At 29.2% G+C, this 18045-nt stretch overlaps 1 protein-coding gene across 2 annotated transcripts in view; it reads left to right on the top strand.

The window, feature by feature from the left end:
• The window catches only part of LOC124362935 (lachesin-like), a 67888-nt gene that overhangs the window by 30000 nt on the left and 19843 nt on the right, over positions 1 to 18045 (top strand). For both annotated transcript variants that reach the window (XM_046817833.1, XM_046817832.1), the window contains exon 2: positions 14470 to 14567. In XM_046817833.1, the coding sequence (XP_046673789.1) occupies positions 14470 to 14567 (98 nt within the window). The remainder of the gene's footprint in view (positions 1 to 14469; positions 14568 to 18045) is intronic.

The raw sequence follows: 18045 nt of genomic DNA, 5'->3' as shown, positions 1-18045 counted from the left end.
CCTGGATGGCAAACTATTTTATTTTTATATGAACTACATCTCTAAGCTTTTAAATCAATAAAAACATTTTAAAATAAAAGTTGGAAAATATAATATGGAAACAAGAACTTAATCTAAATAGACCATATTGAACTCGAAATCGACTGTATGTTTTAAACACTTGTAAACCTGAGGACTACATAACCAAAATATTGTCAAAGGCATACCATGGCGTAATAGGGGATGAAATTAAAAATGAAATGAAATTATGTTAATGCTTGAAGAATAATTTATTATTGCTGCATATTTGTTTATAGAAAATTAAAAATCATACGATAGTGTAAGTCTAAAATAAAAAAAGTAATTTAAACAAAGCTATGAAAACACCTTTATTCGTTACGAATAATATAAGTGTTTAGCTAGTAACCATGAAATAAAATCCTGTATATATCACTCAATACAGTGAATGGTGTATTTCATGACGTAGTTTGTTTATTTGATAAAATAAAGTTTCTTGTTTAACAACAAAACTAAATGTGTCTCAGAACAAAACCTTTCTGAAAAAACATGTTTTGTATTTTTCCGTTTAAACTGTTCATGGGAATGCCAACCCTAATTGAGGTGTAGTTGGAGATATAAGAGAATATAAATTATATGATTGTTTTGAATCGTCACAGATTTTAAATGTTTTGGAAAATCTATCATTCAAGCTTTATGAATGAAATTATTTTGGCATGGTATTGCACGTAAGAGCATTGCATTAAAGTATATGTAAGGTAAATATAACAATTAATACTAAATCATTTAGCAAAATTTGAACTTTGTGCCTTTATTTAATTTAAATAGATAACTTTTTCCTATACACACAAATACAGCCACACAATAAAAACTTAAATTTGTACTTTAATTTACATGGCAAATTTCTGATTTATTTGTCTTTCAAAATTAAGTGTTAAGAGGGGCTGGATTTAAATCATGTTCAAGAAATCAAACATAAAAAATATTATTTACATCATCATTTTCAGAGATATCTATAAGTGTTTAATAATCGTCTCAAAACTTGCAAGGCATTCCAAAAATGTTTCAAATCTTAATTGAGCACGCTTCATTGACGGAATAAGTTAATTGAGGCATATTAAATCGGCGGGGTGGGTTAGAGCAAGAGTTTTACAACATGGACCGAGCACGGCTGTCTGCTCTCCTAATCCACTTTGGGCGCACACGGCCAGCTAACCTTCCGATTGGATTACACGGTAAACTCTCCAACTGCACCGTCCGCGTCCCCTACAGCAAACAGTTGTGCGACGGGAAACATTTAAAGAAGCACTTTAGAGTTGAATTTCCAACGTGAATACAACTGTTGTAAAATCCATCGGAATATCTACCTTTTTTTATTTTGTATTGAGATTGTTAGTTTACGAGTATATGTGGATACATTTATCAAGTGCAGTACTACACAAAAATGCATGGTTTATTAATATTTTGTGAACTTGAGTTGTACTAGGGACTATTAAGGGATATAAACATAGTTATCACAAATAAATAACGAATGTTGTTATATTGTATTGTGTCTGAAAACCATATAGTGACAGTTATAAATCATTACATTCTCAGATATTCATAATATAAAAACAAATTTTATATTGAAAAATATAATTATCTTATTAGATTAAAGTGGAAGTACGCATTTTTATCCCTTCAAATTAGAAGTTTTTTTGAAAACAAATCTGTTTATGTGGTTTTACGGAAAAAATTACGTGATAAAACATACATAGTAAGTAAATTTACAGGATATTGTATGAACTTCGGGTTATTTTAATAAGTATAACTCCGTATAATTTTTTTAAATATTTATACTTTTTTTCGTTTTACGATTAAGTTATACAAATTTCATAAATAGCTATATATTCAATTAAATTAATACCTATAATTTAATACTATCTCAATACATACGTTCTATATGTTGTTAAAAGCTGAAATATGGCTAAACTTTCTTCCCGGAGTTTGTTGTAATAAGGGAATAGTTCAGTATTTGTCTACTGCGGATATAGGGATATTTTCTATTATACTATATATATTGACTGTATTTACCTCTTCTTGCATAGCTCCTATATTAAATAATCCTACAGTATAAATGTGTACTTGAAACGTCTGAAATTTATGTACTAGACATAAAATATTTTTAAATCATAGGATATACTTCCTGAGTGTGAGGAAACTTGTTATTAAGAAAAGAACAACGTTTATTTAGCTCACTATAGCTTAAAATTTGACTCTCATAAATTATTACACATGAAACCGGGTGTATTCCAGTATAGTTCACTCTAAAAAAATGTTGATAATTTAATTGGGCTAAAACTAAAACCAACGTAAATATGATTTATAATGTGGTGCTATTTATGTTCTAAAAACATTATTTGATATCATTTTAGAATTTTTTAATTTACATATGGGAGCAACATACAGAATATCGTGTTTAGCAAAATAATGTTACGTATTCATTTGATTCAAACCGATCCTTCGAGACATTTTGAAGAACTTTTAAGCATTTCAGGCTAGTATTTTTACACACTTTTACTTGGTATATCCAAAAGCAAATATGTTTGAACACCCTTCATAAAACAAAGTTTCTAAATCATTCAAATTTACTGCATGGAGCTGAGAGCCGTTTTCTACAATAACGCATACGATGGAGGACTAAGTTGGATTTCGTGATGAATCCTTTTATAGTTTCAAAGTTTTGTGTTTTTTGTGGATAAAATCTTTGATTACATTGCTGTTACGCTTGAAATAAATATAAAATGATAGGCTTAAATATACAAGAAATGTGGAAAGAAAACGGAGGTAAGTCATATTCCAAATTAAATAAATAGAAGATGCGACGATTCGTATTTTATGGAATCACAGAACAAGATTCAGTACAGTTGTTTCTCGATCAAACTGCCTCTTACGAAATGTTACCCATTGGTTTTCAAAACATTTTGCTGTTACTTACAGTAACAAAATTACCTCTTACATGCCTATTTTTAGGATCGTAGTTTCATGACTGTAAAAAATACTATCAATGTTGGTATAAGATTTTTATAGCGCTTTTTTCAGTATAGTAACTAAATCCGAAATCAATTATTTTGAGTTATAATATTCGTCCCATCATCTTTTCATTTACAAAAGGTACTGAGTTAACTCACTTAGCTTTAGTAACTGAGAGTTATATTAAAATATATTTTTTAATTCATTGCATAAATAGCAAATAGCAGTACAAGTTTCATCGCAGATTTTGCTGAATTTACATTCCAAATATTTAAAATAAAAAAGTACTACGATTACTAAAGTTTATAGATTTAAAACTGAAAATATATATAGTGGGTATCAATATAATTGAAATATAATAATTTTTCAATATTTACTTAATATTTCATGGGTAATAAATAATATCTTATTGAGGGTATATCTACGCCAAAACGTATAACAAGTTGTTATAAACGCTGACCCTTATAAACATTGTAGAGAATTAGATAAAGGGACTAAAAAAGAAGCCAAATAAACTCTATGTGTGGTTTATGAATCTAACGACGATAAACAATGTATTTAAGTTTCCGATGGTTGTTTAAGGTGTGCTAAGCTCAACATATATAATTTTTGACAAGGATAATTTGATATTCTTAAATATTTCTGACTGCATTTACAAATAGTATGATTTTGGAAAACGTTCCGTTATAAATTTCAAACAAAACCAATAAGTATTCTTAAAAATGTTTAATTAGGTATCGACTTCAGAAATAATTGTATTTTTCATGATCTTACCAGATAAATATATTTATAATATATCTTCCTCAAATATAAATACATAACACCGTTGATTTTTTTAAAAGAGTGGTATTTAAATTAATCAATATATGAAAGTCTGAAGTGTGTAATATGCATAAATATTTCAAATGAGTTGCTAGTTTTAATCTACCCATGAAAAGAGCAGGTGCAGAGATGGTGGTGGTGGTGGTGATCATTAACCTGAGTTTTGAATTATATTTCTTATATATTCTATCTATATATGTGTAAATTGTTTTTAAAAAAAAATAATAAAGATATTATGTCCTCCCTTTGTAACTAGAATCCAGCTCTCTCCCTTTCAGGATGAAATCCTGACAGTAAACTACTAGCCTTTCCATTTGTCACATAACATATTGTTTACAGTTTAAAAGAATTACAAAATAGATACTTTCCATTTATACAATAAAAAACTGTTACAAATTCCAGGTCATAAACATACGTGTTCTATTTTTAAGAACAAATAAGGAGGGTTTTAACCCAACACAGAGTGTTAAGGGAGTCGTCAAGTGTAAAGACAATGCAGTAAAGCAATATAAAAGAGTAGTGGTGTACTTCAAACATTGTAAAGAGTAAGTGAGACGGAGGATAAAGAGATGTGAAGCTCGCAGTGGCTTCAGGCCAGTTTCTGTTTATTACTCACCCTACATGATGCTAACCTTCCTGTTAGTTTAATACTAAAGTAATACTAAAATATATACAGCTCTTTCATTACAAGAAATGTTTTTATTGATTAATCACTAACAATAATAAAATTCATTTATAAGTATATCTAATGTTCTATATTACATTGCATAGAACATCTTTCATTGATTTCAGATTTTACAAATCAAAACTAAATTTAAATGATATTTAACAATTTTGTCAGATATTAGGTCAGATTTGTTACTCGTAACCTTTATTGCACGTTTACGAGTTACATTTGGTTCGACATTATTAATATATTATTCATAATGTTTAATGTCATACACATTAAACATTATGATTACAAGGATACAAGAATTTATATCCAATGAGCTGTTGCAGTTTGATACTTATAATAATATTTCATACAAATCTTATTGAAGTGAAAACTTCTTTAGGCGCGTTGAGCGTTTTGGTAGAGGGTATAATCCTCGGTTCGCGTCACCGACATGCTAATTATAATACTCTATGTAAAACAGCTGATCCCTATCAAAAGACAAACTGGTTGTTGTTCCAGGCTTGTGCAAGCCTACCTTTAACGTGGTTGTGTTTACTTGGATTGACGGAATTCAATGAAACAAGTACCGTTAGAATTGTAATGTAATTTTTTATTTAATTGGTGTCTAGTAAGTTTTTTATAACTGTACTGGTTTTTTCTAATTTGCCTTTAAAATTTTAACCGTAGACTTGGCCGCGGACTACTAACCTGCATGAAAAAGTCAGTCTCGCTGTGTTAAAACTGTCCCGGCGGAGTATGAAAACAGACTGCGAAAATCAGTGACCTTTACGGCTTCCTCTCGCGATTTAAAAGTGAAGCCAATGTCGTACAATTCTGTAAGATGCGTCAAATTAAAGCTCTTAATATTGGCAATCTATTGGTTACATTTTTAAATATTAAAAAAATTTCGAAATAATTTTGATTAGGGTTTACATTTTACATAGCGTTTACAATGACAAGAAAAAAAGTAGTAAGCGAGGATTTTTTTTATTTTTTGGTCAGACAAAATTTGTCAGCGAGAAAGTTGTGTGAAAATAGATGAATATTTTTTTTGTAATTTATCATTTTTTTATTGGAAGTTTAGTTTAGCCTGTAGTAGCGTATGAAGTGATGAGTGAACGTTTCTGCCGGAACTGTAGTTGGCGCATTGGCTCACTGATACCGTATTAACTCAATAAATTAGTTTATTGTGCAATAAAAATACCTTTACGAAAGAACCAAGTTAATTTAACTAATTTATTAGTCTTAAAAATATTGTGGGTTTAATTCTTATTGCAATTATATACTTTATCCGTAGCAATAACTGTATTATTTACAACGGTGTTAACTCACTTGTATTCTATGTTTTAACTAACTATTAATATTGAGCAATTACAACAAGTATAATGATTGCATTAAACATTTTTCATTAAAATAATATTCTTTAATACCTACAGTACTTTTTTACAATGGAGCGGCGAGTTACTCCACATCACTGGCGTCACTATCCTCTTCACTATCGCTGGTCTCAGAATCACCGATGTTTATTATAAAACTGTCACTAATACATCGACTATTTCTGACTGTATTATGTGCGCGTTGGACGCTTTTTGGATAAGTATAATTTTGTGAGTCACGTCAACAATACGTTATAGTAGCAGTATGCTACATCTGTATAATTTTTGCATATAGTTTTAATTACTCTCAACTTAATAGCTCCGTTTTCACTTCTATCGGCAGTCCCACGACTGCTACTGTTTTTTCTAATAATATTACATACCAAACCTTTTTTTGGTTGTTTTGTTTTCACGTGTAAACTATTCAATTAATAGTAATAAAATGTTACATGGTCATTCTTGCGGTTCCTGGTATGAATATAGGGTTATGCTTATTTAAAAAGTTCATCCTGTGATATATATTTCAAGACTGATATAAAAACTAACTTAGCTTATTTGATAGAGTAGGCTTCTCAGAGCTGTGTATGCACTGTATATAATTATATGTATATGTACGATGATATGTATGTATATGTATAAATTCATTTAATGGTAGTACACTCACCCGGCAAGTGAGAGATCCGGGTTCGAGTCCCGGCGGAGCAAAGTGCTTTTTTGCGATTCATTGTTTATTGAAACTAAATTAGGCTATTTCCATTTATACAAGTTTAATGAGTGTAAACAGAAGTCATTTGACAGGTATTTGGTCTTCCGATCATATGTTATTTTGGTTATTTAAACGCATATGTGGAAGAAACGGCCAAATACAAAATGATTGAATCGTAAAAAGTGAGGGCTCTGTGGTGTAATGGTAGCACATTCACCTGGCATGTGAGAGATCCGGGTTTGAGTCCCGGCGGAGCAAGTACTTTTTGCGATTCAATGTTTATTGGAATTAAATTAGGCTATAGCCACTTATACAAATATAATGAATATAAATATATACACATATAATGTATGTACAATTTATGTCCACACATTGTAATTTTAATACATTTTCTTAAGTGATCGCTCAAACCAGAAGTGCTCATGCAGGTGAAAAGCTGCAAAATGGCGTGGGAAGTTGTAACTGCTAGTATTGTATGATAATAATGTAAAATAATAATTTTTATTATTGTATCGCTATTATCAGCGGTACTTAACGATTTGGCATTTTTATTGATTGTAGTACACTGCTTAAACATAATGGGTTTTATTAATATTACTATTTTATGCGTAAATTTTATGTATTAAAGATGATATAACTGTTTTGTAATAAATAATGTATAGTCAAAATTTTGCTTTAGATAGATATTGTTTGCGGTATTAGCCTATGGAAATTATTCTGATAGCACTTAAGAAAGTTTTTAAATTACCTACCTAAAGAATGCAAGAACTCCTGTTTAAAATTCGTTTTTAATTGTCCTATAAAAGTATAAAAAATTTAAATGGCCAGCTCGGTACGCCATTTTGTTTCGTTTTGTTTCGTTTCGATACCACAGCAAATTAATTTAAAATAACTAAAACTAAAACTATAGTTTCTAACTTTGATATTTACTGTACAAAGATAGAGGATATCTAAGTATTCTGGTATGGTTAAAACATGTACTTTTGATTATAAAAGGTTTTAATATCTAGAATGATTTTTGAGGTTACATTTGTGGCTACAGCTCTGTTGGTCAAAGAGACCAAAATATTTGTTAATCTAACATTTTAAGATTTTAATCTTCATTTTCTAAATATTAAAGACTTTAATCGGGACCATAATATACTACAGGCAAGAAGCCAAGAGTTATTAGAGATCAAGAGATTTCAGTAGTTGAGAGAACGAAACCTTTTTGTTCAAACAAATGTTGATAATTTCCATTACAGGGAAAAGAAGGGTTTATATAATAATGGCTTTCTATATGCTCAGAATGTACGCTGGCCTAACATTTCTGGAAACACGGATCTTCATTACACTGCAGCTTATAATAACCCCATATTTTTAGGGGTTAAAATAGAGAGGCCAATCTGAGACTTCCAAGAGATAGGAATCCATTCGAGACCAATAATGTACAATTTCAAGAACTCCTGGGATTAAGAATCTTCAAGAAGATTACGTATGTAGCGCTGGGAGCTTACGGTTTCTGAGAGTTCCAATTAGTCGGTAACTCTCAACGCTTAGCACCTTCTTGCAGTGGAATTCAGATACCGGTAAATCATATAGTAATGCTGATCACATAAGCTTCGATTTCTGATAACCCAGGAGCTCTCTAATAGTAAATGTTATAGGAATCTCATGTCATAGACGTCACTAAAATAATTTTGTATACATCTGGACGCCAGGGGGCATTAATTATAGGAGGTAATTTAAGAAAAGAATTTAACGTTTTCATACCCTTTACTCTCTCGAAACTCAAATGGTAGTTGAGAATAAAAATGTTAACCAAAAATCCAACGGGTATTCTTAGAGGTGAAAACAGCAAATATAGAAACTGCTATAGATCAACCGTTGCCAAAGACAAATTATCAATTTCAAAGAACGATTTTAAAAAAAACAGGTATTATCTAGCTTAAAGACTTCAAAAAGTTACGTATCTTTCATGTTATCTATACCTGCACATGCACATAACTTAAACCATATTTAAACTATATATATATATATATATATATATATATATATATATATATATAAATAATATATAACTAAAACTGAATAATGATCGAACACCATGCCTATCGTATTTACAACTAACTTAGATTACTTACATTTATACTTATTATTATTCATGAAACTTGAATTATATAAACAGGAAAGGAATTATAAAGCTATGAATGTATTAGTTTTTGCTGATTTAAAAAACACAAATTAAAATCGCTGCAAACCTTTTTTCTAGAATTCCCAAATGTTTGTTTTCTATTTCACGTATATATATATATATATATATATATATATATATATATATATATATAAAAGAGTTAGAGATTGATAGATTATTGTGTATAGATAAATTATGTCAGAGCTTTTTCTACCAAACAACTTTAAAACGCATATCCGGAACTCAGTTTTTATTTTATAAGATATTAAGAACAGAATACATCAGAATCCAATATTTCATTATAAGCCTATCAACTTTTTATTCGCGATATTACAAATAGAATTTTATTTTATTTTAATATTAATAACATAATATTATAGCAATAAACTAATAATAAAAAATAATAATTTCAGCCATGGAAAAACCTTTTTTTAAATAAATTTATTCATAAAAAGTAACATTATTAAAGCAACTACATGGAAACAAGCTTCTAAATATTTTTACAAAGTGTACAGGTTCCTACGTATACGTAGCTGTAATGTAAATTTCTGCCCATAAACTAGTCTACACAAACAGGAATAGATCACTGCACTCTACGGGATTACGCTCGATCTTTCAGCTGATGCACAGCAATTTGACTAGTGGCAAATTGAATAGAAATAGATGAACGTTGTAGTGCTGTTTTAACAGATGATTGGATTTCAAAAATGTTGCTGTATTTAGATCAATAGTTAACTGAAAATGTATATTATGAATTTTTTACTATATATAAAAACAACAAAAATTCCATATATATATATATATATATATATATATATATATATATATATATAATATATAATTGATAAATAAAATATTGGCAATTCAATAGTATTTTTATTTGTCTGATTTTCCACCCGGAACGTTCAACATTCGGGTCGTATTCTTTGTAAAAATGAGTTAAGTTACATAAAGTAATAGTTCTACTTTACATTTGATTTATTCTAAATCATTATTTTTTTTATAATTCTCTCTCAGATACGGGAAGTAAGGGCTAATGAGAACAGTCAGGAATGACAAGTGCAACCAGCACATTTTTAATAAATATATTAAAGCTAATTTGGTTATTACGTAAATTATACATTTTTAATATTGCGTAGGCAAAGATTATTATTTATTTTTTACCCCATCTGTACTATGAAATATTGTGTTTCTATGTGTTTATATTTTATTATTATACTTAAATATTTAGCTTTTTTCATTAATAATAATCCAAAAAAATACGTCATTATAACCTCATTTGAGCTAGGTATTGATAAATCGTCTCGCTATGAGCTAATATGGGTATTCCGTTATAGATTGGATTGGAAAAGTATTAGGTTCCATAAAGTGTTAAATTCTTGTAATTAGTACTAAAAAATATCAAACACCAAAAAGTTATGTGTACATTTGCCTTAAACACAACACGATAGCAACTGAATTCGTTGATTACAGAAAATCAGTAAGCCCAGTGTTCACATAATATTCTTTTTAGGTGGGTTAATAAGGTTTTGAACCTAAATAATACGAATTACGAAACACGCACCGTATATTGCCTTCAGGAAACTTAAAAAAGGCTGTCGGGTAATTTGGAATGCTTCCAATTTTAATGCGATGTTAGCAAATGAAACAGTGCTCGAGAAATTTTGAATCACTAACAAGTTTAATGAATAGAATCAAACCAAATAGAAGGCGATGATCAAAATAATAATTTAGAAGGCAATAATAATGACTTATTTTTCAAACTACAAGCAAACCTTATATATTTAACTTGTGAGATCTCAATCGATATTATAGGTTTAGTATTCTAAAACTTCACGCACTAACGAGCGTAACGCTTTCAATACTTTTATAACATATTCATTGTACTGTTCCGGTTGTATTTATATGTGGTTTTTGGACGGAATTAATAAAAAGGCGAACACAAACAAGTAAAATAAATAGTTACGTTTAGGGCCAGCCCGAGTTGGACTGAGAGAATACATGAATCTGGTGATGGAGGTCTGGCAACATGCCGGCGACGTTGTGGCCCAACTGCCCTGCAAACAAAGACTTCAGCGACTTAATACTATCGTCTTTCTGTTTCTGGTTCAATAATGTATGAAAAAGTTACTGATCGATTCAGAACTGTATGTAGGAAGTAGCCATTTAAGGGATTATTCAGCTTTATAGAATATCTTAACAATCACAATCGTAAAATAATAATAAATTTTTTCCATTTAAAAAGTTTTGTTTTAAAACAACTCTACACCTGATTAATATTATGGTTATGGGTATATTTTTAAAACCTATTCACATTTTTTGCTTACGTCAATAATTGGTAAATTAATAATTAAATATTTTCAACTACCAAAATTGTGGGTTAACATAAATGTATTACGAATTTAAAGGGTGGAGGGTTACCTAATCTGTGACTTAATTTATATGTTTAAAGAAATCTTTCTGTCCCCATAAATACTTTTTTCTTACAGCTATAAATGCTCTGAATTTTGATTAACTTAACTTTTTTCTTATAATAATCATTGTAAAAAAAACAATTCTTGCATCAGCTTCAAAATAACAATCTTATTTTTTGAAACTACTTAAGCCTATTATTATTATAGATCGTAATCAGTGATCTACATTAATAAACTTAAATATCGTTATCAGCAATGACACACGTAACGAGTCTAGTAGTAAATAACCACTCTTGACCCACTTACAAAGTTTATTACAGACTAAACTCCATAAACAGTTTATAGCTTCCGGTCCATGAAAATCATTCTACAAATTGCCTTTCGCAGACTGAACATTTTGAAGTAGATACTTACAAGCCTGTGACATTATTCATGTAATTACCTTTCAGAAAAATGTTCAATACTTTTATGATGAACTACACTTTATCTACATAATATTTACAATAGCTGGTCTGAATTGTTTCAGAAATGTATATGTGGTATTGGGAGAACCTCCTAATATATTATTTAATAGTAAAATACATACGTAATTGCCTCATTTTCTGTACCAAAAATCTTATTTAGCTCTTATAGTATAAACAGATTTAAGCTCTAACTAATCTTATGTAACTAAGAAAAATCTATTTTAGATTCCAATTAATTGCGTTTGATCTAAATTAGTTATTTTCAAAATATGAGTTCTCTTTGGTACTTTATTTTGATGCACGGTTGACATAGCCGTCGCATAGTTCGGCTTGACTCACATATTGGGAGTGTTTAATATAACCTGACACTATTAATGCATTGTTTTTAACTCAACACGTGATTATATTTCGTGTATGTTCAAGATACGTTTTTGAATAATATTTTTCAACCATGATAAATTGTTTACAAAATTATTACATGAAAACTCTTTTTTAAGTCTTGAGAATTTATTTTTTATTAGTTGAAATTGGGACAGCCTTAGAAAAATTAAATCTATTTCAGTCTGTATGTCTATATCGAAAACGATAAGAACTATGGGCTTGCATGTATCTTGATAACTCTATAGACCGCACTCAGTTTAACTATATTGCATGTCACTCTATAGAATTTGGAGGAGCCTTAGTGATATTTTTACATTAGTCTTATAGGTAAACATGATGACAAAAATAAAATTCAAGAATAAATCAATTGGCAAACCAAATAAGTACAATAAAATAAAATTTAAACTAATGAAATTAGTATTTTGAGTGTTAAAAGAAAAATAAACTTTAATGACATAAAAGTTACCGAAAATAGCTCACCAAAACTGTTATTACTCGAACACTGCTTTTGAAAACTAAATCGCTACAAAGTTGAACTATACTATAGAAAGATACATCAAAAATATATCTCTGAAATTAAAATTTTACACGAAGCTTCATTTATACAAAGAAACTATTATTTCTCTGACGGTGCATGACAAACCATAGAATTTAACTGAGCGTTATTGAAGCCTATCATTCAGAAGGCTAATACTCTCATTTCCAATGAGGGGTATTTTAACATTTCATTGCTGCATGATTGTCTCTATGTCTTGAGAATTAAATGAACCACTAATTTTAAAATTTTGAAAGCAATCTCAGACTTTTACGCTATTCGTCTTACGAAAATAATATACAAATACATCTTAGGAGTAATAAGTAGAATTTTATAAAATAAAAAGTATAATACCGATTAACTTATTTAACGCTTTATGTATGTCATCAATAATAGTGCACTTTTCAATGATTTTATTGAAATAAATGAAAAAGTATAGGTTTTAGGTAATCTAAGGTTTAAATGAATATTTAAAAAAACATTATAGTGAATTAGGATAAATAAGTTTACTTGCGTTCTAATCAGCCTGTGTTGATTTGAATAACTGTAGATTATTTAAACGAAAAAGTTAGGTAACATCGGTTTCAATAACACGCCGAGGTTACCCGAGTAAAAGTTCAAAGTTGTGACAAACAGCTAATTAATTAGCTTTAGAAAGTGGAAAAGTGATTTTCTCCTTGAAACCTCTGCGATGTAGATTATTTTTAATTTAATAACTTTAAAACGTTGTCTACATGAAAGGAATGCTTTTGATTATATTATTGAATTGATTACTCTACCTTTCCAATTTAGAATGATGTTTGCAATAATGTAAGGATTTAAATATTAGTTTTTCATTCTTATAATCAAACTCATGTTGTAACAACAATTTTTAATTTATGAACTGATGCGAGTAAACTTATTTATAAAATATGAACGTACGAATTTGTAAGAATTCAACAAAGATTGCTATTAGTATTATTCATAAAATGCAAAATATAATCCTTATCTTTAAAAATTATTGCACAAAACATTATTGTAATAATTTAGCAATTGTAGTTTGTGAATATTATCCTTGTAGCCTAAATTGCTTTCAAATTTAACGCTCATTTCATTCTCGAGATATCCTGCGGACAGATACACAGAAAATAAATCTTTACACCCTCCCAGCAGACAAAGAAAAATTTTGCTGATTTACTGTGGGATAGGTATTATTTACACTCAGTCAAACTCCACACTTGGATACATACCATATTAGAATTCATTATTTTTCTTGTAGAACTGAAGTTCATTACGACATCTTAACTATATAAATAACATTTTCTGGACAAATGTTGCCACGTAGGCCTAATAGATTCATATTTATAAATTAAATTCGGTTATGTAGCTGGGTTTAAGTAATGAAAGTTGTAGTGAGCTTGGGAGGATAATTCGACGCAGGAGTGCGCTGAAATAAAAGATTGCAACAAAACATTAACACTACTTATTTCTGCTGTTTTATTTATTTATGAATAAAAATCTATATGATAAAATTAATAATAAAAATAATCATATTGTTAATTCTGATATTTTCTAGTTGCCATTTTACCTACACATAACACATATAAAAACGTTCAGTAAATCTCAGCCAAATCCAATGGACATGCGCCAGCATCAAATTGTGAGTTGTCTATTTGGAAATTAAATTCACTGCAAAATATCACGTCTATAATTCAGTTTGTTTTCGAGATATCGTGCAGGCAGATATAGAGACAGATAGACAGACAGGCAGACGGAGAAAACTTTCGATTTTTCCATACACTAAAATGGTAAACATAGCTCGGTCTTAACTAATTAAACATTAATTAGAATTTAAAAACAGATTTAGCATAATAACCTTGAACTTAAAGAAGCTTTTAATATTAAAGAGTATGTAATCTCTATATATTTATTATTTGACAATTCCATTGTTTCAGAAATTCCAAAGTTCAGTGAAGGAATATCCAACGTGACTATTCCAGTTGGTCGAGAGGCAGTTCTTACATGCGTAGTCGAAGACCTCGCCAACTACAAGGTGAGTTGGCCTTTAGTACTTAGATCATATTAAATTGAAACACTGCTTAACAATTTTGCAATAATCTGTCACATTGATCAATGGCACATTCATTTGAAACCTACACATAACAACAAAACCCGTACTCCGTAACTAAGATGTACTTTTGCGTGATTTCCAACGATATTATTAATACATGTGTAGCAGTTTTATTTATTTTTATGTCATGTTTGGCTTCTCCATTACAAGTATCATTCTTGTAAAAGAAATAAGAAATAAGTACAAAATTAATGTTTAGATATTATTAAAACTCTTTCGGGCAACAAAGCACATTAACAATGGACCAACGTTTGGTCTAATCTCACTCATAAGGTGAGTCTTAAACTTCCAGCAATTCGAGCCTTTTGTCACTTGCACAACCCAGCCAAACTCTCTAGATAAAGCAGTAATTAATTGGTGTGTTTTCTACAGATTGAGTAATACAACAACGATCACATATCGGGTCTGACATTCCCCATCTATAATGCTACACGTTTAATCTGTTCAATGTCCACACATACAAAAACACGATTCTTCAACGTTAACTATTTCTAAGTCATTTTCATCCCATCTACTGGGCTTTTGGTTCCAAAATCATGTAATGATTACGACCTTGAAAGCTTTTTCAGGATGTATTTCAGCTGGTAGTTGACCAAAACTCATTTTCAATTAATTAAAGATGTATGATCAAGGGAGGGATTATTGACTTTAGTTGTCAAGAGGGGAATCTTATGTAATGGGAAATATGAAGTGTTATGTAAAAGCCATAGATAAAATTTTAATTTTAGTTCAAAGCTAAAACTATTTGTAATGTTATTGTCCTGAATAAACGTCTCTTAAATACATTTTCCTATTTCTTTCAACGTTGTCAATATTTGTATTTTTAACAGAAAACGTAACGTGTATGACGTTATTTGAGCCGATATATGTATGAAGACTCATTTTATTAAGTACAGCATATTTGACAAAAATTTAACTATTTTTTGTGTAAATAATTCATTTGTATTAATATCCATGTGAAATAATAGCTTTTTAATGGACTATTTTAGAGAATTACCTGCGCAACTTAACAACTATATTGCATACGATGCCGTAAAAATTTAAACTGTTGTTAAATTTCACGATTTAAATATGATCGATAATACGTAAAGTAAAATTAGCCTATTCATATAAAATGAACCTGTTTATGAATTTGAAAAGCTAATTTAAATATGAACTCGTTATAATCATTTGCAAGGCATGATAAAAAATTTAATATTGTTCTGCTTTCAACATATTTAGATTAATTGTTACTAGAATTTTAATAAATATTGCTTATTTATGGGAATAATGTCATCTTAGAAATACGTAACGGAATATGTTTAATAGAAATCCTTGGTAAAAACCCTGCTGTCAAATTAACTAATGTTTGTTATGTAATATTCTGCTTATAATGGTTATATTGATTAAAACATGTAAACACTTGTTCAAAGCTAAATCATTATATTTCTTAAGTTATTTCGTAAAGGTAACGTATTTCTTATATTTAGTTCCGTTAATTAGATTTCTCCCATTAAATATGTAATCCGTTAAATAGTAATTTATTTCACTCCAAGGGTTTATTACATGATTATTCTCGTTTCTTTTTAAGGGGAAAATGCTTGTCAAAGCTAACAAGTAGATGTTTACTTTGTTAATTAACTCTCCGTGTATTTACACACAACATTTTTTCCCGTGACCGGACTGTTAAAACATCACTGTCACCAATACAACTGAAACATGTATATAGGATTTTTGTTGTGTAATCATTATTTTTTCATTGGAATATTTACCTCATTCTTCAGGTATTTTAATTTAATCTTACCAAATTTTGTAAGTTTAAAAATTTACTTGTCATTCATTAATGCGTTCTTTAAATTTGAAACGTAAAAATTAGAGTTTTTCATAAGTGCAATTATTATCTTAGCAAGGTTTGTTATATTTCATGATATTTTAAAACGTATGAGTAATAATACCAAGCTATTACACACTACAATCCAAATAGAATGCATCAACTACTACAATTATCAACGTACATATTTAAACCTACTGCGGCTGTTTTATTTGAAAGAATTTAAATGTTATTTTTCTTTAAATTTTTTAACAGCCAATTGGGTGAAAGTTGGACTTAAATACCAATGTTATAAAAAGTAATTTTTTCTAATCAATACAGAAAAGAATAAAAAATTGTATTTTTTAAAATAACAAAATTAATTAGCTATGTAAAAAATCTGTGTTACAGAAAAGTCAAGGTAAAACACTGTTGTGGTGGTAAAGCACTAAAAGTGATTTAGGAGCACTAACACAACAGCTATTACTTAGAATGCTATTCTTTAAGTACGAATTGAAACAATTAGTATACTACAGTTTCATTGGCTAGATTAGTACAATTAGTATTGTATTCTTTAGATTAAGTTTTTTTTATCATTTATGTTTTTCTAGCATTTTTATCCAATTTCTTTCAAACTACCTCATTTATTGTACAATACCTCAGTGATTATGTGGGTAACAACACGAATGGAGCACTCAGAGGATTGTCAGCTGAGACACATGTCACGTGATCGTCCGAATACTGAGGTGTATCTGTTCCGCCAACTATTGTTTGATTGGTAACCGATAGTCTGGTAGTACTAGCATTTGCTCATCACATCACCGTATTCCATTACACTCTTTTGTACTAGCTTACGTATTGACTAAGTCTATAGACGTCAAAACATGGACTGACGATGTGATATGATGAATGATTGGTTATATACTGTTTTATTGTGTGGGAATCAAAATATCCATTGTTTGTCTCTTTTCAAGGCACACAATTATCAGAAATCAATTTGCCCATTTAGAATTTTAGTAAGTCTTAAGCATAAATTGTATCAATTATATTTATGATTAAGGTAATTACAAAGAGGAATCTGATCTGTAATAATTAGGGTCGTCTAAATATGTTATATATGGTATTGCCACTCTGAAGTGGCTTGCTGCATGCTATTCTAACCATATTTACTTTTTGTTTAAAAATGGTTCTGTAGTATGTAAAAGGTTTTTTATTAAAAAAAAACAAATTGGAATATCATATTTTACTAATAAAATTTTATTTAATCAATAGGATTTATTCCTAATAAAATGTATTTAAATAAATGGAACCCCTCGCACGCAGTACTGTTAAGTATATAATAATATACTTATATACATATTTAGACTATCTGTAACATAAACAGGTTTTGTAAACGTTATAATTTTTTTTAATAGGAGGGTAATCGTACAAATTAGATGGCATACTTGGCTTCTACGTTATATTTTATCGTATAATGAAGATGAAAATAGCGACGTTTTTATTTGAATAGATTTAATTTTTGTTTTATAAATTCGTACCGTAGCCATTTATAACTATTCTTAAATCACTCTGTTGCAAAACAGATTTCTGTACATAGACTTCTTCCACAAA

The sequence above is a fragment of the Homalodisca vitripennis genome, chromosome 5, assembly GCF_021130785.1.
Source record: "Homalodisca vitripennis isolate AUS2020 chromosome 5, UT_GWSS_2.1, whole genome shotgun sequence".
NCBI lineage: Eukaryota > Metazoa > Arthropoda > Insecta > Hemiptera > Cicadellidae > Homalodisca > Homalodisca vitripennis.
The sequence above is the reverse complement of the archived record's forward strand: the minus strand, read 5'-3'. Positions and strand labels throughout refer to the sequence as shown.